General features: G+C 50.8%; 1 protein-coding gene across 1 annotated transcript; it reads right to left on the minus strand.

Annotated features, from left to right (window-relative positions):
* Positions 1–745: 745 nt before the first annotated feature.
* Positions 746–23,584, minus strand: LOC144941049 (doublesex- and mab-3-related transcription factor 3a-like). The gene is made up of 4 exons (XM_078867473.1): positions 23,555–23,584; positions 23,185–23,485; positions 1,490–2,037; positions 746–1,435 (listed from the first exon to the last, which is right to left on the minus strand). The coding sequence occupies exons 1-4, from the start codon at positions 23,582–23,584 to the stop codon at positions 746–748; spliced, it is 1,569 nt and encodes a 522-aa protein (XP_078723599.1).
* Positions 23,585–26,653: the final 3,069 nt, after the last annotated feature.

A 26,653-nucleotide genomic window follows, 5' to 3' on the forward strand; every position in this document is an offset into this window, starting at 1 on the left:
TGTGTGTCCCACACATATTGACTCCTGGCAGTTTTGTGAAGTTCCCTCTCAACACAGCCGTGCGTCGTAACAACTCAGTCCGGCGCCTTGAGCCAACCAGAGTGACCCTGTCCATTCCATCTGTCAGACACGCAGCAATCGCTGCCCGCAGCCGAGCGAGTGTCCAGAATCAAAAACAAACCCACCTTCTGCTCGTTCACCCTTTTCGCAGCGTAGAACGTAAAACAACATTTGTGTTAAACGGCACGAATCCCGTTACTTACGGAGATTGTTTTTTTTTACGTCCTCGTCGACGGCTACGATTCACGCATGCGCATTGCCGTTGATCTACGGATGGGACCGTTCCGCCATGCACCAGAGCAATGTCCAATTTCCACCTCTCGCCCACGACACTTCCAGCGAAGATGAGCGTCACCCCCCCCCTCTCCTCCAAACTCCCCCCCCCCCCATATATCGCCTCGGCTTAATTCCTCTCGCAGACCAACTCCCGTGTCGCTGGTAGACTTCAGTAGGCGGTAGCACACGTGCCTCGCGGTGAGCCACGGCTCATTGCGAGATGTATGCTTCGATGTGGCATGCCGGGTGTGGACAGAGGCTGCTGGAATCGCGCCCCCGTCGCTCATCCGCGTACGGGGGGGGGGGGGGCAGGGGGGGATCGCCGCTCCGACTATTTAACTGGTGGCCGACGCGCAGGAGACGTCGCTTCTCCCCCCCCGACCCACACCTCCTCGTCGTCAGCAGCCGCCTACTCGGAGGGCGACATGGACCTCAGGAAGACGGCGGAGTCGTTGTTGGGCGGAGACGGCCTCCCGTCGGCCGACGCGTCGTCGGGCGAGTCCTGCTCCCTCAGGGTCAGCCTGAGGCACTCGGCCGCCCCGCCCTGCCCCCCCCCCAGGAAGGGGTAGCCTCGCATGAGCGCGCCGGGGCCCCCCGGACCCAGGGCCCCCCCCACGGTCGCGTAGGGCCCCCGCAGGTGGTGGCTCTGGGCTGCGGCGAGACTGACGCTACCCCACAGCGCCACGTCCGCGCCGGACGCGCCGAACGGAGCCAGCGACGCGGCCGACAGCGCCGGGCGGAACACGGCCGGAGGCAGCGGATAGCGCAGCTGCTGCTGCTGCTGCTGCTGCTGCGACTGCTGCAGGGGGGGCGGCTGGAGCGACACGGCAAGGTGCGCGGGCGAAGCCCCGACCCCGACGCTTCCCAGGAGGCCGCCGCCTCCGCTGGCCCCGCCGCCGCCGCGCGCCACCGCCGCCGGCTGTAGCCGGAAGGAGCTGGGGGCTCGGAAGGCCGAGCCCATGGACCAGCCCGAGAAGAGCGCCGGGTACCCGGCCAGGGCCGCTCGATCGCCGGGCAGCGTGAAAGCGGCCTTGCCGTCCGCCGCGGCCGCCGCCGCCGCCGCCGCGTCGTCCCTGGCGCGCCGCATGTCGTAGAGCACCTGGTGGTGCAGGTGGTGGTGGTGGTGAGGCTGGGAAGCGGCGGCGGCGGCGGCCGTGGCCGCAGCGGCCGCGGCCGCCGCGGCGGCGTGCGCGGCGTGCGTCCCCGCGCTCTGGCTGGAGAGCAGCACCTCGATGGCGCTCACGAGGTCGCCGCCGCAGCCCTTGAGGATGAGCTCCAGCACCGCGGGCTTGTGCCCCGGGAAGATCTTGGTCAGCAGCTCCATGGGGGGTCGGTTGGTCTTGGAAGGGGCGGACGTGCCCAGCAGGCTTCCGAGCGCGAACTGCTGCTGCTGATGATGATGATGCTGCAGGAGCGTTTCGCTGATCGACGCCGAGGCCGTTCGACCTTCCCCGATGCAGGGCGTCTCGACGCTCGCCGACCGCTCCTTGGGCCCCGACGGCGTCCCGGGGCCCTTGGATTCCGAGACGTCGCTCGACTCGTCGGCAGACGCGAAGCCGTCGCCCGCGCACGGCAGGGAGAGGGCGCGTGCGGCCCCGTGCAGAGCCAGCGGGACGGGGGAGTGCCTGGAGCTCTTCCGTGAGACCAGCTCGTCCCCGCCATCGCTGGAGTTGCTGTCGTCGCTCTTTCGGTCGAAGTCATCTGCGGTTCAGAGCACAGAGGCGACACGAGTGGGGGTCAAGGCCGTGGAGGGGTCAAGATCGTGGCGGGGTCAAGGTCACGGCACGGGGTCAAGGCCGTGGTGGGTCAAGGTCGTGGTGAGGTCAAGGTCACGGCACGGGGTCAACGTCGTGGTGGGGTCAATGTCGTGGCGGGGTCAAGGTCGTGGTGGGGTCAAGGCCGTGGTGGGGTCAAGATCGTGGCAAGGTCACGGCACAGGGTCAAGGCCGTGGTGGGATCAAGGTCGTGGTGGGTCAAGGTCGTGGCAGGGGTCAAGGACGTGGCAGCGTCAGGGTCGTGGCTGGGTTATGGTCATGGCGGGGTAAAGGTCATGGGGGGTCAAGGTCATGGCGAAGCTGCCGGACGATGAACGAGATCGATGGGATCCCTAGCTGCTCCTGCTTCCCCCACACTGTCTAGAATATCCCCACATTGTAGCCAACCGCACTAATCAGAGATGCGTGCAAAGGACAACAAACTAAACACAAACGGCAATTCTAAATGAATGAGTTTTCAATCGAGATGATTTAAAAATGCGTAACTCAAGCGGCTTCCGAATATAGGATTTGAGAGCGTTCCAGACGGCCGCAGAAGCGCATCTTAAAGTGCGCGCGATGCAGTGACCACCGTCTTTGTCCGATGGTCAAACCTAAAGCCGCTGCTGCGAGGATGACCTGAATCCACGTGATGGTTTGTGCTCCTTGATGAGATCGGCGCGGTTTTATGATTCATTTGTGACGAGCATTTTGCTTGCCTGGCAACGTTCCGGTTCAGATTCAGGAGCCTTCATCGTTGCCTTCGTCTAAAATTGTCAGAGGTGTGGACTCGAGTCATGTGACTTGGACTCGAGTCAGACTCGAGTCATGAATTTGATGACTTGCGACTCGACTTGGACTTGCATAACAATGACTTTGTCCCACCTATGAGATGTGGACTCGAGTCATGTGACTTGGACTCGAGTCAGACTCGAGTCATGAATTTGATGACTTGCGACTCGACTTGGACTTGCATAACAATGACTTTGTCCCACCTCTGAAAATTGTCTCTTTATTCTCTCTTTCTTTCTCTCACTGTGTGAATTATAACCAGGGAGGAATTTCGGCCGCGTCTGTTCAGCTCGGCCATCTGGAAAGTAATTCTGCACCCATCGCACGACATCCAGTATGCAATGGCTGTGGCAACAGGTCATGTGCCAGTCTATCAGTAACTAACTATTTTTGTTTTACTTAGTGAGCGGGAGGACTGACTTAGTTTCTCAGAATATCTGGTGCCACAGGCACATCAGAAACAAAACTAAACTATTTATATTTTTTTATTTAAAGCTTTCGTGACTGCAGGGATTCTTATTCTTGGTTCTTTCGGTAAAGTCACGTAGAAGGGAAATAATAAAATAATATTAATATAAAACAAGAAAAAACAATATTTGACCAGGTAAGGCCCACTGAGCTATAAAGCTCTTTTTCAGAAGTGACCTGGCCACAAATAAAGCTCAAACGAAGTGGCTTATCTCGTGAAATTTATAGCAGCCAAATAATCTAAACGGATGTTAATTGTAAATAGGGAGGGAAAACCCGGAGGAGCTGGTGAAAAATGCACACGACCACGGGGACAGAGAACATGCAAACTCCAAATGTACAACAGACATCAGGGTCGGGATCGAACCCACGACCTCCTGTATACGAGGCGAGGAAGTTAACACCTTATCACCGTGGCGTAAGAAATAAGTTCGTGATGATACTAATCATGATAACTTTATCATTGTTATCTCTTAGGTCTTTGCATTGATCGCTGATGTATAGCAGCCAAATACTTTAAGCGCACGTTGATTCTCAATGTGGGGGCAAAAATCGGAGGGCTCGGAGAAAAATCCACTCGACCCACAGAAAGAGAGACACGCAAACTCCAAATATACAGCAGGTGTCAGGGTCGAGATCGAACCCACGACATCCTGTACACCAGGCAAGGAATTTAACATCTCCTAGCCACCGTGATGATGATGACAGAGAGAGAGAGACAGACGTAATCTCCAAATATACAGCAGGTGTCAGGGTCGAGATCGAACCCACCACCTCCTGTACACCAGTCGAGGAAGTTAACATCTCCTAGCCACCGTGTTGATGATGACAGAGAGAGAGAGAGACACGCAATCTCCAAATATACAGCAAGTGTCAGGGTCGAGATCGAACCCACGACCTCCTGTACACCAGGCGAGGGAGTTAACATCTCCTAAACCACCGTGGCGCACTGACATCACCCTCCAGAAAGCGAGCCGTGAGACTCGGTGCGGCTTTCCTTGGTTGCACAAGCGGAATGATACAATTGCGCAGTTGTGAGTGACAACGCCTCGTCGTGGGAGTTTGGCAGGTATATCCGGGCACATCCCCCCCCCTCCTTTCCATCACCTCCCGCCGAATGCAAACGCATCCACGAGTAATTGTAATTGCGTTACGTACGAACATCGCAATGCGGGGAGACAACTCCTGGCAAAGCAGCCCCGTGGCTCAAACAAGTGAGACAACCATCCCCCCCACCCCCTTGTCGCGCTCACACTGCGCACCGCGGGTCATGGTGCAATTGTGTCACTCACGTGGGGGGTGAGGGAGGAAAAAAAATATCAACGCCACACGCACAACAAAGATAAAGGTCACCGGTATAGGCTTAACAAACTTTCGCGGCAAGTGCTCTTCGCGAGCACCTATGAAGGCCGGCACGGCACACGAGGGGGTGGGGTGGCCAGCACCACGCACGGTCGCCTTTGTCTCCCCAGTGGCGATGCATTTTACACACCGCACCAGGTACTCATTGAGGCTGAGTCGACCTAGGGGAGGCCCAGCACCGGTTCAGACAACCGTCCCTGATGTTGGCCGTGGGCGGTAATCGAACTCGGTTTGCCGGGTTCGGAGTGCAGCGCGCAGACACGCACACACACGTGTTATAAGCACACGTGTTATAAGCACACACGTGTTTGTAGTAACGGGGGTCACGTTGTAACGAGCAGTGAGGTCGAGCAAGCAGCACTTTGTCCGGATGCGAAGTGGCGAGTCGTGACACACAATGGATTACAAGCGACTCCCACTGTGTACTCTTGACGCGGAGGACGATGACGATGGTGATGGATTTCGCGTGTTCCAGTTCGCGGTTGATATTGACACGGAAACTGTGACATGAATGGACGCTTGCGAAACGCGTACTCCCACCCTCCCCCACCTCCCGCTCCCCCGGGTGTGTGCGTGTGTGTGTGTGGTTCCTTCCCAGAAGCACCCTCCTTCAACAGCAAAGACAAAGGTCCCCTTCCCACACTCCGTTTGGCCTGCACAGAACTGCTGGGGCAAGAGCTGTTAGCGAGCACCTCCTTCCTGTACGAAGGCCGAAAAATGCACATTGGTGGATGGTGTGGTCATCACCAACAGTGCTGATGTTTGCACACTGCACCAGGTACCCATTTAAGGCTGAGTCAACCTAGGGCAGGCCCAGCACCGGTTCAGATATTCACCACTACCGGTTGGGTAGTGAGCGGGAATTGAACTCGGGTGGCCGGGTTCGTAGCGGAGCTCGCTCACTCATTCAAACTCTCGCTCTCCTCCATTCTCTATTCACCCACTTCCCCTCCCTCCCTCCCCCATCTCACACCCCGCCACCCATACCCCCCACCCCTCCACCCAACTTCAGCCTCATTCTTTTTTTTGTTCCTGGCACTTGTCCTGCCAAAGTGTGTAAACACGCGTCGTTTTCACGGTGTACGGCTTGGACACAATTTGTTTGGCCGTGTGTGTGTGTGCGTGTGTGGGGAGCGGTGGGGTAACGGTTAGCGCGCTGCGCTACGAACCTGGCGACCCGGATTGGATTCCCGCTCACGGCCAAAACCGGTGACGATTATCTGAACCGGTCCTGGGCTCCCCCTAGGTCGATTCAGCCGCCTAAATGAGTACCTAGTGTGATTTATTTTTAGGGAGACAAAGGCGATTGGGCGTGGTGTTGGTCACCCACCCCCTCGTGTGCCGTGCCGGCCTTCATAGGTGCTCGCTAACAGCACTTGCCCCAACAGTATGTTTAGGCTATACGGGGGATTTTTTTTTCTATTTGTGTGTCTGTGAAGGCTATACGGGGACCTTTGTCTTGTGTGTTGGGGAGCGCTGGCGCAGCGGTTAGCACACACATACATCACTGCCAACATCAGTGATGGACATCTGAATCGGTCCTGGGCATCCCCCCCCCCTCCCCCATTAGTCGACTCGGCCTTAAATCGGAACTGTAGCTGGCGTGGCGTGTAGAACATCAGCATTGGGGAGACAAAGGTGGCTGGGTGTGGTGCTGGCTACTCACCGCCTCGATTGCTGTGGACCTTCATAGGTGTTCGCTAACAGCACTTGCCCGCAACAGCTTCTTACGGCTATACGGGCCATCTTTATCTGTTGTCTTTGTGAGTGTTTGGATGATGGGGGGGGGGACGGAAGCGGTAGCTACGTTCCCTATGACCTGAGTTTGATTCCGACCACGGCGAATATCTATCTGACTTGGTGCTGTAACTCCCCTAGTTCGACTCAGCCTTAAATGAGCACTGAGAGACTACTGTGGCCGGGTGTGATGGTACTGGCCTCAATAGATGCTTGCTAACAGCCCTGGTTCCTACGGCCTATAAATATATAACAGGAAATTCCATTCGTGTGTGTGTGTGTTGTCTTTGTGTGTGTGTCTGTGTCTTTGTGTTTGCGAGTTCGATTCCCAGCCGCGGGCAACATGATTTGGGGTTTATCTGAACCAGTCCTTAACCAGCCTTAAACGAGTTATTTGACCATACTTCACCTTTATGGTCATGTACGGATTGGGGACGACGGGGAGGCGTAGTTGTTGGAGCATTGGAAGTATAGTGCAGTACAACAATAGATGTTACCCACAACGTAGCCCTACAATTTTCTCTGGTTTTAACCTATCAGGTGCAGAGATCAGAGGCGTAGGAGGGGGGGTATTGTAATTATATAGTAGATTAGTAATCAGTTAATTAGCATGCATTTCCTCTAGAAGGAATGCAGTTGTAAGATGTATTACTTAATAATACGCTTCCAGGCCGCACTAAGCCCTGTAGCTGTTAAAATAATTAGTATTTATCTCAATCTCTCAATGGATTCATCATATTGCTCTTACTCGCTCTGTTTAAGACCGGCAGCAAGTGGATTGCTTCACTGTTCTGGCAAATCGCCCGATGATGCCGGATGTTGTTACGTGCGAAACGTCGTACTACTCAAATGGTAAATGTTGTGGATTTACTCTCCAACACACCGGTGGGCTGAAGTAGTAACTGACAAACCTTACTGGCTGTCTCGGGTGCTGGAGGGTTACGACACATTCATACTTACGTGATCTAAACCTCCCCCCCCAAAAAAACCTATATTATGAATAATATTGGTCGCGAAAGCCTGCCACGTGGTAAACTGACTCTGACCTGCACAGCTTGAGAGATCCGACTAGGCTGGGCGAGATATACGGACGCACTGGGAATCTACGCGAACGAAAGGCGGCAAGTACTGCTGAGACGAGATTGACTTTGGTTAACGTTGCAGGAGGTCGCGGTGTCGGTAAACATCGGGCGACATCTTTCACCTCCTGGGGTTCGTGGAGCGGTGAGAAGAGAGGTCAATTATTTACATTTACGGCACAACAACAAAACACAGGGGGTGGAAAGGTGAACGGGGGGACTCCACCTCCCCTGCGCGCCACGCCACCGTGCGCGGGGCGAGATTCACGTGCGCCAAGCCACGTGCGTTGAACTTTCAGAGACGGTCGTGCCTTTCGAAGGTGCGGGGACCACCCCCCCCCACTTCCCTCGCCCCCCACCCCACACACACCACTCAAACGGAATAAAATAAAATTATAGACTGCTTCGTAATAATTCTAGATTTGAAGCTTTCATGACTGCAAGGGTTCATACTCTTAGGTTTTTTCGGTAAAGTCACGTAGGTAAAAAATAAAAATTAATAATAAAAAATATAACAGAAATAATAATAGAAATAAAATTATAATTCACGACGTTTCGGAGGCAACACAAGTCTCCGTCATTTAAGGGCTGGTATTTTGGATTTTTCCTCACTTGATACAGTAAATTTAGCTGTGACGGTCCCACCTGATGACGGAGGCTTGTGTTGCCTCCGAAACGTCGTGATTTTTTTAATTTTATTTCTATTATTTTTTCTATTTATTTTTTACCTACGTAACTTTACCGAAGAAACCTAAGAGTATGCTTCGTAATAGTTGATGCGCAATGCCGCAGCACCAATGATTATTCCTGCAGCGGATTTTGCTCATTAAAGCCACCGTTGTATATCGTTGTGTGCTGTCCCACACCCCCTCGTGTGCCACAGTGCCGGCCTTCATAGGTGCTGTTGCTACTCGCTTTCAGCACTTGCCCCCAACAGCCTGTTAAAGGCTACACGGGCGACCTTTGCGTGTGTTATCACTTCCAGTTACCAGTCGAAATGTTAAATCAGTTGCTGTGTTCGTTTTGGGCTTGACGGTTAGCGTTTCACTCTTGTGGTCTTGCGTGCGATGGCAAGCCTGTGCGTTCGGCAGCTAAAATGCCGACGTCGTGGTCTGCTCCTGGCCGCGACGAGAGGGCTTTAGGAGAGAGAGAGAGAGGTTCGTTGGCGTGGTTTTTCTGTTCATCTTCTGTTGAAGGAGCGCAGACTGAAGCGGTGTGCTGCGTGCTCCAGGGTAGTCTACGCGGCATCACGTAGAGAGACCACAACTGAAGGAACCAAGCAGAGTATCCATGGGGTCCATAACGCAGGTTTTTGCTGGGGTTAGATCGCGTAAATATATAAATGTGTTGTTAAACCCGCCACCACCCGACACAGCCAACGAGTAAGGGTTGTCACGTAAACAGAACGTGCCAATTCGTCACTAGTACAGCACACCGGTGTGTTGGAGAGCCAAGCCACAACATTTACAATCTGAGTACGACGTTTCGCCAGTAACTACAATTAGCTTCATCAGGCGACAGTCCCATTTGTGGAAAATATGTCTGTCGCCTGATGAAGCCTACGTGTTAAACTATCCATGGGGTATTGTTTGGGTCTTTCGGTAAAGTCACGTTTCGATCACAACACAAGCGATCGTCACCTGATGACTATCGCTTGTGTTGCGATCGAAACGTCGTAGTAGTTTGTTTTTTAACCTATCTACGTGACTTCACCAAAGAATATGAATTCCTGCAGTAACGAAAGCTTTAAGTCAAGCTTTATCCATGGGGTGTTTGACTTCAATCTGCCATGTGTGGTGGTGCCAGCAGCAGTAGTACAACAGTCAAGGGATTGAATTAAATATACAAATAGCCCGCTCCAAACCACTCTATCAGCCTTAGGCCCCCCTCAAATTTAATCCGGCCCTGGCCATGTCTGTCGTATATTAATAACAGCTGCTGTGCTACAAGGCCCAAAGGACCAACACACAAAAAAAAAACCTCAGACGTCCAGCAACAGCACGACACGATCAAAGTTGTGACATATAAAAAATAATGAAGACGTTTCGCGACTTGAGCAAGGTCGCAATTGCAAGGCTTTGAGAAGAGAGACGACGCGATTGGAATTCCCAAGTGGAGCAATGCGAGGAAAGAAGCTGGAAGAGAAACGGTTGTGGCCTGTAGCGTGGTGAGGAGCTGAGTGAGTCGAGGCCTATGATACCACCAACAGGCCTGGGCTGTGGGTTATCCTTCGCGCTTTCGGGGCCCCTGACCCCATGCTCACAATAATCTAGGAACTTCATGATGGTGGGCAGGTCCGGGTAGAGTCGGGGCTATTCTCAGTGCACCTTGGGGTGCGACAGGGACGGCCTTTGGGTGCTGCATTATTTAACAAATTTTTTGACCACGAAATTCGAGAGACTTTCCATAGCTGTGTCAGTGGAATTACCGTCTGGTATAGATACAATGAGAAACTGATCGATGCCCAGGTGTGATCCTTTTTGGACAACCACGTTAAACATGCAGATGATCTCGTAATTGCAGCTCATTCTGAGAAGGATTTGGAGAGACTGCTGCTGTACCTAGAACGTGTTGCTAAGAGGTGGGGCCTTACGATTAGCTCCACAAAAACAAAGCACCTGCCTGGGTATTTTATATCATCAAACACTCCACCCCCTCCACTCCCAATGAATGATGGGGGCAGTTGCGGAGAGAATGAAGTTCCCATAACTGGGCAGTGTGCTTATGACTAGTTCTGCTTTGGCAGCAGAGATCTCATTCAGAATTAGCCGAGCGGTATTATTTTCGTCAGCTAGCTGCGTGATGCTGTGTGTGAAAGCTACCAGGCCGGTCGCTCCGTATAAAACCTCCTGGTGTTATTTGCTACAGTTATGCCCTTCCTTCTCTATGCTTGCGAAAGTGTACCCCCCTCTGAAGGAATATCTGCGCCGGTTTTAAACACTTAGGCTGGCTTGCCTACTACGATTAATTCTGGATTTAACCAGGATGCATTGTGTGATGAGCTCAAAAACCCTTGAAAAATCTGAACAGTACCATTGGTGAGCTCCTACAGCAGGCGAGGATGCGTTGACTTATCTAGCCCGCATGCCCAGCCATCGCATGCCCAAGCAGCTTCTGTTTGGCCGGATAGACGGGGTTAGACGGGAGTGGCACTGACTGGAGAAGAAATGGACTGATGCGGTGCAGAAGGATGTGAAGCGGAGTGGACTTGTCGAAGACTGGTATCAGCGGTGGCAAGAATGGCCTCTGGCGAAAGCTCGTGAAAGACGCTACTGGACAGTTGGAGGCAGTCGCTCTCCAACTACAGCGGAGGGCAGGGGAGCGACGTTTACAACAACGAGCGGACCGCCGGGCGGATAAAATAAAGCAAGTTAGCACAGTAGGGGAGGGGGGGGTACAGGTGGTGCATCTGCCAGTTATTTCGGTTAGTCAACCCATGGCACCTGGATCTGTTCGGTGACCTCCTTTATAGCGAGCCTTCGACACTTCATGTGGCCTCGGAGTGCAACTGACCTGGCACAAATGCGGTGGAGACGTCACCGCCACTTAGTGGCGAATATCAGCTGCTGTTGCTGTTGGTGCTAGTGTTGGTGGTGCTGGTATTTCCGACAAGGTTTTTGGCGTGCACCCCTTGGCAATTGTGTGTGTGCGGTCATTGTGTGTGTGTGTGTGCGCGCACACCAGGGTCACAGCTACGCTTTATGAGTTGGGTGCCCGACTCGTGAGTGGATCCCGGTGGTATCGATTACATCAACGATGGGATCCGGGACTCCGTACTGAGCCAACTTCTGTGTTCTACCACGGATTGAACGTTTCCGTTTTGACCATACTCTGTATCAACATCACCTTGTTGACGGAAGAAGAACGCAGACTCAAACATACACTCACACGGCTACCGTGCGCACGTTGCGAAAGAAGTCCAACATTCATACAACTGTTGTGGTGAAGGGGGGGGGGCGATAGGGGGGTGGAGGAGCGGGACGTGGGGGGGGTCCGGACCCCCACGACACTCAGCAGTCACTGCGTCCCCCGTCGCGCGCCTGAGACCAACGCACATTCCGAACAACCCCACGGCTTCACGAATTCCATTCCTGGGCAGCTCGCAGATTGCGTCTTCCCCACCACCCACCCACCCACCCTCCCTCCCTCTCCGTCTGCCGTCGCGCGGCAAAAACCCTTGGGGCCGAGTTCACGTCTCAATTAATTTCCCCTTTCTTGTCGCCGTGTCTGCTGGCGCGACCCCTAATCTCGACGCGGGCACTCGGCTCCAGGGCGCTGTGGCGAGAGGCGACGTCGGCAAATGCGGGGCTTGCGGTCACACCATGCGGTGTCGGGTGTCCGAGTGTCTCCCGCCGAGCCGAGCCGCTGGGTGAGAAAACCCAAAAATGTAGTTGTAGTCGCCGGAGTAATAATGACAGTCTCGGGTGGCCCACTGGTGACCTGGCGACACAACTTTAACCGTGGCGATGAGACTTATGTGAAGTGTCAATCCCTCCATCCCTCCCTCCCTGTCTCCCTTCCTCCCCTCCCCACCCTCCCACTTCCATTGCTGCCCACGTAACCCTGTAACATGACCGTAAAACAACGATTGTACCAACATTTCTTGATGTTGACCGGAATAAATTAGAAGGTCGGGTGGGTCTTCAGCAGGGTTATCCCAGCTGCTGGTGATGATGGCAGTGGTGCTACTGCTGCTGGTGATGTGGTAACGCACCCGTGCTGATGCCAGTGGCAACTGCTGTCTGTTGTTTTTGTATTGCTGCAGAATGCGCTGATGTTGCTGCTGTCAGTGCTGCTGATGATGGTGATAGTGTTGTTACTATTTGTGCTGCTGCTGCTGCTGATGATGATGATGGTGATAGTGTTGTTACTATTTGTGCTGCTGCTGAAGATGATGATGGTGACAGTGTTGTTACTATTTGTGCTGCTGCTGCTGCTGATGATGATGATGGTGATAGTGTTGTTACTATTTGTGCTGCTGCTGCTGCTGATGATGATGATGGTGATAGTGTTGTTACTATTTGTGCTGCTGCTGAAGATGATGATGATGATGGTGATAGTGTTGTTACTATTTGTGCTGCTGATGATGATGATGATGGTGATAGTGTTGTTACTATTTGTGCTGCTGCTGAAGATGATGATGGTGACAGTGTTGTTACTATTTGTGCTGCTGCTGAAGATGATGATGGTGACAGTGTTGTTACTATTTGTGCTGCTGCTGCTGCTGATGATGATGATAGTGATGGCGCTGGTGCTGTTAGTGCTGCTAATCGTGGTTGATTAACGGGTCGCTCTTGCGACCATATTTTGTAGACGGTGTATCTTGGGTTTAACGTGTCGAGGAGTGGGGGGGGGGCTGTGGGGGGATTGAGCAACCCCCCCTCCTCCTCCTCCTCCCCATACCTCTCTGGAGAAACTTGCCCCGGGGGTTTCTTACTCGCAAAGTCCCTTCGCGTTCCCCTCCAAACAAAAGCTGCGAGGCTCAATGCAAACGGCATTTGGGTCTCGTTTGAAGGCAATTGGAGCTCGCTTATCCGTGAAATCGCCCTCACTTGGCCGTTGTGTTGATTTTTTTTTACAACTCAAGGGTGGAAACCTTCCCCCCCCCTCCACTTACCCACCCCCCTCCCTCGTCTCTCTTCTCCCTTTATTGAGTTCTTATAAACCTCGCCCACACTTGAGCGACGGAAGGATTTCAATCAGAGTGGTGGGGGTGGGTGGATGGGGTTCTCGCTAAGTTACTCCGAAGCAAGCCGGCGGTGATTGTTCCCCCGGGGCCATGTGAACACTAATTTGAGTGCTGGCGAGTTGCGGAGGGGGGGGGGGGGTTATAACGCGACGAATCATTTCCATCCGCGCGTCGCGCGAGGCGTCGCCCTTGGCGCGCATTACAAGACGCCGAATCGTTGGGCTGTGACGTCGGGCCCCCGGTCATCTCGGTCAGTCAAAGCCGTGGCACCTGCCGGCGGGCTCTGTCCCGTGTGACCCGCCTTTGTCAGCAGGCGAGCCGTCGACACTTCACGTGGCCGCCACTTAGTGGCGAATGGACGTCTGCTGCTGCTGCTGCTGCTGTTGTTGTTGTGTCATCGGATAGCGGGTTAGTGCGCTGCGGCTACGAGTCACGGCGAGCCGAGGTCGATTCCCACTCACGGGCAACGGCACAGTGATGATTATCTGAACCGGTCCTCCTGGGCATCCTTCACAGGTCGACTCAGGGGGTGGGGGGTGGGGCATGGCTGTTGATTCGCCATGCAAGAAAAAAACAATAGCATTGCGTTTACATTGCCGCTGTTGTCGTTGTCGTTTTAATTGTGAATTAAATTGTTAATTTAAACAACGGGGAAAATGTCACTTCCCGGACGAGTTGACAATGAACGTAGATTAATATGAAATCAAATTGGGGGAGCAGTGGCGCAATGGTGAGTGCGTTGCGTTACGGAAAGCCAGTTGCGTTCCTGACCACGGCAAGTGGCACCACACTTCACCAAGCCGCACGACCGAACCAGCGTGGTGAAGTATCGTCCAAAAACCTCCGCTAGAAGCTCATTCATCCAGCAGCGGATTGACGAAGGGCTGTAAATGACCGCTATTGTTTTCTAAATCAATCACTCTCATTTATAGTTGACGAAATCTTACCCACAACACCGGCCCTACCCGCGGTGGACATCACAGCAAAGACAAAGATCCCCAGTATAGGCTCGGGGCAAGTGCTGTTAGCGAGCACCTATGAAGGCCGGAACGCTACGCGAGGGGGTGGGTGGCCAGCACCACGCGCGACCGCCTTTGTATCCCCAGCGGCGACATTTACACACCGCACCAGGTACTCGTTTGAGGCTGAGTCGATCTAGCGGGAGGCCCTGAACCGGTTCAGATAATCATCACTGTGCGTTGGCCGTGAGTGGGAATCGAACCCGGGTCACCGAGTTCGCAGCTCAGCGCGCTAACCGCAACACCACCGCTCCCCACATCGCATCGCACACACACACGCACACACACGCACGCATACGGATACACACGCACGCACACGGATACACTCGGACACACACGGATACACACCGATACACACGGATACACACGGACACACACGGATGGTAACTCGCGCTTGCGTGTGTTTTTGGGTTTATCATCCGGAGACAATTTGCCAACGTCAATCATTGCATATGGAGCTGAGCGGTTCGTGCTCAGAGCTACGTATGAGCTCGATTCCCCATTCACGGTTAATGTCTGTGGCGAGTGGTATAAATGGTGAACGGGGCCCTGGCACTCCACCACCACCAAACACACTTCACCAACCGGCACTAACCAGCGTGGTGAAGTATGGTCAAATAACCTCCTCCAACACCCGAACGCCCTCATGCACCAGTGCCTAAGGGATTGTACTGTACGAGCTGCGCTATCCAGAGAGGGCAGTGAAGCGCACTGTATTGTTGTGCAGTACTGTATGTACCGGCGTCTATGGCTCCCCGTCTAAACCAACCCACCACTCGCCAGGCGCGGTGAGGTTTGGTCAAATAATTCCCCACGATCGGCACGGTGTGGTGAGGCCCGTATCCAGCAGCAGCTCGACTATCGATGCAATTGGCGCCGAGGTGGCGAGATGTTGACTCTCTCGCCTGGTAAACAGGAGGTCGCGGGTTCAATCCTCACCCTGACGCTTGTATATCTGGAGTTTGCATGGCTCTCTCTCTCTCTCCGTGGTGGCGTGGATTTTTGTTCTCCGGTTTCTCCCTCCATTTAGAATCAACGCGCGTTTCGAGTATTTTTCTGCTATAAATGTCCACGTGATTAGCCAATTTATTGGACTATCGTTTGTGATGGCTTGGTCGCTTCTGAAAAAGAGCTGTATAGCTTAGGGGGCCTTACCTGGTATCATAAAATAAAAAAATAATTTAGTTGTATAGTTTAATTGCGTTGCAGTATACGCAATTTCAATTGAGCAACGCCAAATTATTTACACTGGAAAGGGCCTCGCTGAGTCTCGAGACGCAACATTTTTCGATGTTTGACCACTTCCATTATCGGCGAGAGTTCGGCTTCGTGTGGGAGGAGGCAAAACCGCGGAATTCCGGAGAGATGACCAGCACGGCGCTGCTGGACACGAGTATGGTGGGAGGAGGAGGGGGGTGGGGTGGACAATCAGCACTGCCATCTACCGAAGCCCCGCGCCTACAACACCTGGCAAGCCCGCTTGGTGGTTGGTCACAACATTCGAGAACTAACCAATTCGTGATAATCCTTATACATCATGGGACCTCCTTTGCTGCTCACCCCGAGCTCTCAATGCCCTGATAGTGGCATTGTCTTTGTGCTGTTCGCCTTTTGGCGTCCTCTGGTCTAACACCGTTTGAGACTAGGCTCTCAAGAAAGCTGTCTCTGGTGTGGACCAATCAGTTTCAAAGACAATGCATATATTGTCAGAGCATGTTTTTTGTTTATTTTCACCACAAGTATCCATGATTCCTTGCAAAAGGTTTCAGTTTGGTGTTTGAACATCTTAACACCTGTTTTGTTGCCAGAAATAAGGGAAAAACCTATTCTTAAATCCTTATACAATTCACGTTGAGGGGGTTGCTCCTTTTTTTTCCCCCTTACTCTACGCAAACTATTAATAAACGCCGACGCGGCAGATTTTAAAAATAACATCAGCACCGCAGCGCCTAATTGGCCTCCGTCTTACAACGCGGGTCTCACCGCGTCCAGTGAACGGCACGCAGCTGCCCTTGGCGTTCACGGGTGGTGGCTGCGTCCACGGCTCTCCAATTCCCCACACCCCGCCGGTTATACCGCGTGTTGCCCGGCACGATGTCCGACGTGCCGTGCCGGGAGCTTTCTCAAAGAACTGAACTCTGAAGCTCCCGGCACGCGGGGCGAAACGTCGGACATCATGTCACGTGCCGGGAGTTTTCTTCAGGAGCTCGCGTCATAAGCTCCCCCATGGGCACGCGGAGCGAAACGTCGGACATCATGCCACGTGCTGAGAGCTTCTTTAAGGAAGAGGTTTCCGGCACGCGAAGCGAAACGTCAGACATCATGCCCAACAACACGCGCGGTGCAACTCCTTGAATAAGAAAACAAACATATCGAGCGAGCGAAAGGAAATGCAAAAAAATATTTGGGATCAGATTTGTTAGGAGGGTGAGCGACTGTTGTTCGAGGAATTGGTCCTTGTAAAGCGCGACGATTGACGTATAAAGAGTTTGTTAAATTATCATCAATATTGTGACTTTAAAATGATAAAGGCGTAGCCGTTCAATTGGCTCGCTAACGCGCCGCTGCTGCTGCCAGGGCCTCCGCTCGAGGGAGCTCCAGAGAGCCAACTCTAAATGGTATTTGGCCTACTCTTCCACGCCGGACATACGTCTTGGAAAAAGGTGGGAGCACCCACACTTTACCCCACCCACCGTACGCAAATTGCCGAATATATCCGCGGGCTATGTATTTATCCTGACGATGCGCGTACAGACACACACGCAGAGAGACACACGGGTTACTCGACGGCTGCCACTATTCACCCCCTGTCCCGACGCAGGCTTGCGATTCGCCTCAAGATTCGATTATTTTAAACGTAACATCGTTGAATGCCAGCGGCCTCGGGGCGGGGGGGGGAAGGTCACATGAAACCCAATTACATACAACATTTACGAATCGAAAACAAAATCATTCTCACACACGCGACTCGATACCCGTGTGCGGTGTGGCTTGATGATAGATATTCATAGACTGCCACACTATCTAATTTGTTTACGATATATTTTTTATGTGTAATTACTCTAAACATGTTTTGTTAATTTTGGCCACTAATGCTTAGAGAGTCACGTGCATTACCATTGCTCTGGGTGACGGTCTAATGTGGACCATGATGATGTCTAATTAAACTAACGAACGTTCCAAATATTTAAGAAAATGATCATATCCTTGGATAATAAATAATGTTTTTTTTCTCATTGTATTGGGTTACCAGTCATGGTCTACCTCTGCTTATCCGATATTTTAATATTCACAAGTAATGATATCGTGACTGGCAGTGTTCATATATGGAGTCTGTGTTAATATAGTAATGTGTACATAACACACACATTCATTGCCCATTACTACGGTACACTATTCCATTTTAAAGCAACAGGAACCTACGTTATCTTTACAGAGTGCTCAAAATGTAATTGGCCACTGTGGACATTAATACACTCACTCGTAATCGAATGTATGCACAATAGGCAGACGTTTCAGACCGTGATTCTACTTCAGAGCAGAGACGAGGAGAAATGAAATTATCAGGAGCTTATGAATTTCGAGAGAAAGAGACAACTTTTTACAATGTGACGTCTCAAAGAGTGGGTTTAGATTGTGAATGTACGGACGCACGTGATGAACGGTGCGCAAATGAAGCGTGGGAAAGATGCGTGCTTGGAATTACGTCGAGAGAGAAAGAGAGGAGGAGGCATGCGGATTTGAGAACAAGCGCAGGTTAAAGACATGACTCTGAGGGTGAAGGAAACTAAAGTGGCCACTGAGTAGGACACATCGCTGACCACAGATAATGATCAATGGTGAAGAAAAATAAAGAGTGGCAGTCAAAGCTCGTGAAAGATGGGGACGGCCTGTGGATGGGCCTTCATCCAGCAGTAGATTTGTCATGGATAATGATGATGGTAGTTGGAAATTCCATTAATTCTGGAAAAAAAATTCGTTTTAATCGTAAAGGAAAGTTTCAAGTTACCATTACTTTGAAACGAATTCCTAAAAAAAAATTGTTTGTAAAGTGTCGCATGAAATGTTATCGGCAGATTATTTAGCCAAAAGAAATATAATAAGATATCTGCCATGCAACAACTCCAAAAGGAGAATCCACATACTGGAATTTTATGAAGTCCCATCAGGATCGTAACTAAATGTATATTTTATTTAAAGCGGCATCACCACAAACAAAATCTGGATGAAACGGAAGGGATCAGGGGATGAATACACAGGCTGCGTCTTTAAATGGGATTTTGTCCCGACTCCAAAATGTCAAAGTGCCAAACACTCGTTAACGGTATTGGCCAAACAATCCCAAACATCCCAATAGAGACTCAGCGAGGCTTTCCTGAGTGTAAATAAAGAACATCATTACCATCGATGTAAACACACACACGCGCAATTCCAAGAAGTATACAGTATTGCCACGATCTATATTGTTTTGCATGTCCAACAAAAAAAAATAAAGACGCGTTAGAGGATTTGTATAAAAACACACACACACACGTTATGTGACATGTGGATGCAAAGGTGCGGTCCTGCAATTGCTTGACACGCTACTGCTGGGAGAAGAGATAGATAGACCGCCCCCCCCCCTCCTCCACAAATACATCTTTGAAAACAAACAGTGGGTGTGCCCACAATTTACCGCGCAGCTAGCGACCTGCCCATGAACCTATACACATTTGAACTGCTGGATGGAGAGTGGTTTGGTGGAGTGGGGGCAGTGGGGGGAGCGTGATAGGGGGGGGGGGGGCTGGGTTGATTGTCGAACTGTAGGTAGATTCGAACCGGCGACTTATGAATTGCAAGTCCAGTGCGTCTCATCATTATTTGGCCGCAGCTAAAATTTCGCACCTGAGCGGGCGAGGAGTGTATCGGGGAATTAACGCGTTGGCGACTGCAGCTGCTGCTGCTGCGGCTGCCGTATGCTGCTGACGCGCGTGTATTTGTGTGACCCATGGGGATGATCGATGGAGCTTTTATCGTTGCGCGTTTAACCCGAGTTTATCCCCACGTGTCCTCGGGCTCACATTGAGAAATTATTCTCCGCGACGCACAATGTACAGTGGTGTGTGTGTGTGTGTGACTCCCGTGTCGCAATTATGTCACCAAATCCGGCGATGTTTTTTGGCGTTTTTTTTTGTTGGCTCATGCGATGTTCACCGGGTTCAGTTGCTAAAAAATAAACCACAGCAACAACAACAACAACAAAAAGGTGCACGTGGCCGAGAAATTGTGTTCAGCCCGCGCTCTGGGTATAGTTCCCAGCGCAGTTGGATTGTGTCGATCACAACTCGTCATGCCGTGCACACAGTCTGAATGTATTGCACATGCAGTCTACATAAAGTGTTAATTTACTCTGAAAAACTGCATACACCGTCTAAATAATATATATACGCTGTAAATACTCTACTTGCACAATATATATGTGTGTGTACATACAGTCTATTAAATGTGCATACAGATTCTATATAAACTGTGGATACACAGTCTATATGAAGTGTACATGCAATCTACATAAAGTCAACATACACATGATATCTAATTGTGCATACAAGTATGAAAACCAAGATATACCAAATGCAAAGTGTGTACACAGAGATTTGTACAGCGAATGCATTCGCAACCTACACGAAGGGCACAAACATGGCCTATACAAGTCACGTAGGTAAAAACATTAAAATTAATGAAAGTAAAATAAAACAAAACAAAAATAAAATTCACGACGTTTCGGAGGCAACACAAGTCTCCGTCATGACGGAGACTTGTGTTGCCTCCGAAACGTCATGACGGAGACTTGTGTTGCCTCCGAAACGTCATGACGGAGACTTGTGTTGCCTCCGAAACGTCGTGAATTTTATTTTTGTTTTGTTTTATTTTACTTTCATTAATTTTAATGTTTTTACCTACGTGACTTTACCGAAAAAACCTGAGAATATGAATCATTGCAGTCACGAAAGCTTCAAATCTAGAATTATGGCCTATACAAACATATATAAATCCTGCACGCAAAACACAGATACATGTCCTATGGCAGAGTGTAAAAGAAACATCTCCTGTAGAAGTGATGATAGACGCCTGACACAATGCTTCTCCACTCATGCCCGTCCACCGACGCTACACAGCGTACACGTGTGTACTTACGCAATGGGCATGAGCACTGCAACAGAGTGTGTAATATTGCATAGTGTCAACGTTGATACATGCGCGTTTTATGACACGGTTGGCTTCATTAGCCGTGGTGTATGCTGACGCACTGTTAATGTATGTGGTGTTGTGTTAATCGGAGTGCGGTTTGGAACATATATCTATATACACACACATGTTTGGGATGATTAATAAACTGGAATTTTGAATAAACTATTAGTTTCCGTTAAACTAGTCTCGGGATTATAGTGCGTTTAGCAAAGTAGTGTTGCGAGAGGTGACGACATCTTGGGGAAGGCGTTCATTCAGCAGTGGTTAGAACATGACACGATGATGGTGATGATGATGGTAATGTCACCGTACGTGTATACGTCTATGATGTATCCACACGTCATCAGTGATTTCATCTACTTACCAGTGCGTATAGTATGAACACAACGTATGTATTGGAATTCATCAACACAATACTTGTGTTTCATAATAATAACAACGATTGTTTAATGGCGCTTTATACATGTAAATTGTTATTTTTTTCATAATATTTATTTAATAATATTTATTTGGGTGTATGTGCGATATGGGCGGGGAGCGGTGGAGTCGTGATTAGCGCGCTGCGCTACGAAGCTGACTAACACCGGGTCGTGGGCCTCCGATAGGTCGACTCAGCCTTAAATGAGTACATGGTGCGGTGTGTAAATCATCGGCACTGGGGAGACAAAGGCGGCCGGGCGTGGTGCTGGCCACTTCGTGTGCTGAGTCTCTAACCGCACTCGCCCCAACAGTCTGTTAACGGCTATACGCAAAGTCTCTGTATGTATGGATGTCACTTGGGTGTGATAATCAAATATACTATACCGTACCCTCATATGCATGTGTACGCGTATGTCTTTCATTCATACACATATTAATACCAAGACACATTCATAAATACATCTCGCATGCATTATATACTCCCTTAATACACATATGCACAACTGATAATACAAATAGTCATATATATATGTATCTCCGATACTTCATCATATAAGATATATAATGTTGAATACTTCCTATAGCTTTATAGATACGTACATTAATGCCAGTTACTAAGATATTGACACTAAACATACTTAAGTTCGAAATGCAAGTACACATCACACAAATCTACATCCCATCTCAAATGCGTACAACGCTGCTCGATTCAATATAAACACACATTTTAGATACACACAACAATACACACGCATCTAAGATACGTTACTTCAAATATACACCTCAAAATACATATAACAATTCCATTACACCGTTTCAGTATACCCATCTCAGATATGTACAGATCACAAATAGATATATGCATGCATATATATAGAGGGTACTCACACCGTCTATCAGACACACATAGACATTCGTTGATGATCTAAGCGCAGCGCCACCACGATTGATTGCTACATCCACACAGCTACAGTATACATTATATACTGTCCATACCACATATCCAAACCGCTGACTCAGCAATGAATACTCACAACACCATTCACAATCATCATCGGCATGCTGGAGAGTCTGTACAATGTTGTGCAAAACACGCGCATAATTCTGCTGCTGCTGATGATGATGATGTCGGTCATGAATCCCACTCCACACACATATGACGAGCTTACTGTGATCAAGGATTCTGACCTCTCTACCCCCCCCCAACGACACCCCTAGTCGACACGCCGCTACCGACGTGCCAGTCTGTCACGTTTACCAAACACTGGGCGTTGTGCATCGCGTAACGACTCAACGATTATTTGATGGGGCGCTAAAAAACTAACAATTTCTTGCCAGTAAGTTCGTGCCAATGTAGCAGCAGCGTTTGTGTGTCATATACAACGACGAGCAGACCTCGAAGGTCGAAACGAGTTTAGAGCTCGCCCGCTTGTGTAAACAAATGCGGCTTCGTAATATTGGCCTGGAAAGCCGATTGATGGACTCAAAGAAATAAGTGAAACGATCAAACAAATAGAAACTCTTTATTTACGTGTGGAGACAAAACGGAGTTTTGCTTATAAACGCTCAGCGAAGTGATTGATTAACGAGGGCAGGAGCGTGGAATGTAGTCGTTGTATAAACGCTCGTTCATGGACATTCTCAAAATGTAGTCCGCGGTTCGCCCCTCTGTTTTTAAGCAATCTCCGCTCGAATATAAAATAATTTAGGTCGTTACACGCTGCATGCGCCTGATGATTGGTGAACACATCCAGCGCATCTCCGTAAGAGGCCGCATCTCCATATGCATCATTCCCCCTCCCTCCCCTCTCATAAACCTGAAACGGCAGAAATTTAAATTTGCGAAAATAAATACAACTGTAAAGTGTCATTTTAATGCATTAGCCAATTAAACTTCCAGACGAACAGTGCAATGTTACACATATGCGTTTGTTCTAAGTAGGTAAAACTCTGGGCAAATGTCACCCCCTTTCGAGTCACGTCGGCATAGTCATACCCGTCAAACAATTGCTGCTGCTTGAGCATCGGCTACGATGGTGCAGGTATCGAAACGTTGGTTGAAACAACTGCTCGCTCACTCGACTCACTCGACTCACCTGCCCTCTCCCCTCCGCACTCCACGTCGCTCTTCGAGTCTCTCTCCTCCGCGCTCCCTTCGGAGTTATGATCACCTCCACCCGCTCCTCCCGTGCCGCCAACACCACCAGCACCAGGAGGCTGCTGCTGCTGCTGCTGAGCCGTCTGAGAAGCTCCGACGCCAATTGCGGCGAAGAGTTCGCCCGCAATGGGACGGTAACCACCCTCGGGCAAGAGACGGCTAGGACTCTCGCTCGCCTGCTGCCGTCTGAGCGCAACCTGCGCCGCCATCACTCGCTGACGCTCCACGATGAGGATGCATTTGTCGCACGCGCAGTCCTTGAAGCGGCAGTAGCGCTTGTGACCTTTCAGCCACGACAGGACGCCGTGGTTGCGGCACCGAGCGCACTTGGGTGTACGCTGCAGGGGCGGGCGCGGTGCCGAGCCCGACGGAGGCTGCTGCTGCTGCTGCGGATGCTGCCCTCCGCCGTGCGTCGGGTGGCCGTGCTGCTGTTGCTGCTGCTGCTGGTGGTGGTGGTGGCCGTGGTGGTGGCCGTGGTGGTGATGGTGCGAGCCGCTGGCCGCCGCGGGCACGTACACATAGGGAGCGCCGTACGCGTTCATCATGGCTCACGCGGGGTCGTTCGGCGACGGGGCGATCGCCTCGATCCGTGCCCCCGCAGCCGCAGCAGCAGACGCGATGCAGAGAACGCGTGTGTCGCCCTCTGTCCGTGCGGCGGAACGCGTCCCCCCCCCCCTTCCCCCTTTCTTCCCTACTCGTCCTGGCCCGCCAACCCCAGCAGACGCGTTGTGTTTTGTTCGCGTTGTTTGAATAGTTTCCTTCGCCTCGACCTCGCCTCTCCGACTGCGGTTTCAGCTCTCGCAGACCAGAGGAGCGCCGCTCACAACCGCGCCTCGCTTCGCCCCGTTGTCATGTCGGAGTGCGATGGGTCTCACTTGGCAGGTGGGGTTTGAGATGGGGGAAACGAAACGGTGGGGGTGGGATGGTGGGTGGGTGGGAGGGGAGGGAGGGTTTCTGGGTGGGGATTGGTTGCTGGGTGGGTGGGTTGCTGAGTGGGTGGGTGGGTGGTTGCGCCGTCGTGAGGTGGCACAATCACTGTGGGTTTCACGCACACTCCGGTGGTGCCACGCAAGCGCATGCGCTCACCGGCACGCACGCTCGCTCGCTCACTCCCCTCGATGATGGCCAATGTTATTGCTAAAGCAAGAGACGTCTTGCCCCCCTCACCCCTCCCCTCGCTCCCACCCACTTTTCTTTGTTTTGCTACGGTCGGTTTTGTTGTTGTTGTAAAGTCCAAGTGACCTGAACATTCGCACTTTTCGCTCCGTAGTTAACAGAGGAAATTGTCCTCGCGGCTCAAAACACAGAAGCGAACGAATCTAAGACGTGTAAACGATATAACGGCGTTCTTTCACGCGGGCGTGTGAGTGTGAATGCCTGAGTGTGAGTGTGGCTGCGTGAGTGTGAGTGTGGCTGCGTGAGTGCGCGAGTGCGAAGCGCTCTACTAGGAGCGCGTAATATTTGTGCGCCGAATTCACTCATCGTTAAATTTCATTCGCATGGACACTGTCTTTGGGGTTCTGGGGTTTTAAACTCTTGCTCGATTGTCCGTTCGTTCGTTCAAAATATTCACGAAGACAACACTGCGGTTCGCATCTCCCCTCCCGCCCCACACACACAAACGCGCTCGGCGTGTTAATTATAACAGTGTCGCGAGAGAGCGAGTGAGGCTTATTTATTGAGAACGACAGAGAGAGAGAGACGCGCATATAGACAAAGGAGGTTGTTGCTGCGCGCAATGAAGCGCTGCTGCCCCAAACACCACGTTACTGGATCCGCGTGTTGCTATGGAATTGTAGGTAGCAATTATAGCAAACGGTCGAACGCAGGTGTTTCATCATAAATACCTGAGTGTGAGCGAGCGAGCGTGAGGTGATGGTGAGCGTGAAGCGGTGAGTTTGTTGTTGTTGTTGTCGTGCTATCTGTAGCCTCGCATATAACCGTGTAAACACAGGTACACGTGTGCGCGAGTAATCTCTCACGCGCACGAAAACAGCGCGTACTGTATGCTATACCCACGGGAAGTGTGTGTTAAACACAAGGCCGCCTGTCAAGTGAGTAGTGTCTGTTGGCTGGAACGCTCCGTCAAGGCTGCAAATACGAAGTGTGCATTTGCATGTGTGACAAAGGCGGCCGGGCGTGGTGCTGGTCACCCCACACCCCCTCGTGTGCGCGTGGCGGTCTTCATAGGTGCTCGCTAACACCACTTGCCCCAATAGTCTGCTAATGCTGTACGGGGGATGTTTGCGTTTGTATTTTGTGAAAACAACATTTGGATACACCTTTTGACGAAGGACTTCGAATTGGCACAATTTAATGAACGCTACGTGATGTTTGTACGACAGCGCGTCGCACCTGCATCTATATATTTGTGTAAAGGGTATTAGGAGTAGTAATGTTGGTCTCGGAGCAAGCTACAGCAAACGCAGGACAATTGAGCAGTTTATACTTAATAACTCACGATCCTATCAATTTAAATATACCCGATCAATCTGTGTGTGATTCCCGGTCATTGAAAAATCCATTCGTAAAAAATATATATTTACACACGCTGTGGTATATATGCATAAAATGCCATCAATAATCACTTTATATACTACGTAACATATGAAGAATAACAATGGATAAATGAGTATATTATAATTATACAAGAGTGCTCGTGACATAGCGCAAGTGTGTACCTGAACCAAACATCGTTATCACAGACTCGGTGAGCACCGCCGTAAATACGTAGAATCGTAGCCAAACTAAATTCCAGAAAAGAATGAAAGCGTGATGAATTAACATCACGGGCAACGGTTCGCACAACCCTGATTAAAGTCAGTGCGCTCCTTGCAGACTGTTGCACGCACTGAAAATATGACATCGAATGCAATCCACGCATCGTGCAAAACACAACGTGCGCAACGCTGTACAACGCAAGCGCCTGTCAGAAACGCACAGTGTCAATCCACTGCTGGACGAAAGTTCTCCGCCGTAGCGGCTATTTGACCATACTTCACCAAAGCTGGGCAAGCGGCGGCTTCACGCGAAGAAACGGGAGTGCCTAGGAGCGGTTTCAAGATATCCCTCGCCGCCGATGTCGAAACTCGGAGCCGTTCTCGCGGGGGCTTGGTTACAAACCGCTGCGTCCATCCATGCAGGCTCTTCGTAAAAGTAAAACAACGATAACGAACGTGATTGTATGCGTAAGGGCTCAAAAAAGGAGACGTATTTCATACCGCTAAGAAAAGTGTAAAATAATGTCTCTGGCGCGAAACGCAGCAATATGGTTCGACCCGCTTATGCAATTAAAATCACCGGCCGTCAATAACTCCCCCCCTCCTAAATCTATCCAGTGCGCGTTACAACACAATGATTAACATTGGTTGATAATCAAAGTCATATGTTCCATCCACGGCAATTATGAAGCTCCACGCATGGACGATTACATCGTCCAGAAATCACGCGCAGTTTGCCATTGTTTATCCTCTACTGAAAGGCAAGAAAGTATGTTGCTCATAAAAAAAAAACGTATATAAAATCGTTGAAAAATTAACACGTTTAAAAAAAATTATGTCGTAAAAAAATGCGTAAATCCACTGCTGGATGAAGGCCTCCATCCACACGCG

The sequence above is a fragment of the Lampetra fluviatilis genome, chromosome 24 (genome assembly GCF_964198595.1).
Source record: "Lampetra fluviatilis chromosome 24, kcLamFluv1.1, whole genome shotgun sequence".
Lineage (NCBI taxonomy): Eukaryota > Metazoa > Chordata > Hyperoartia > Petromyzontiformes > Petromyzontidae > Lampetra > Lampetra fluviatilis.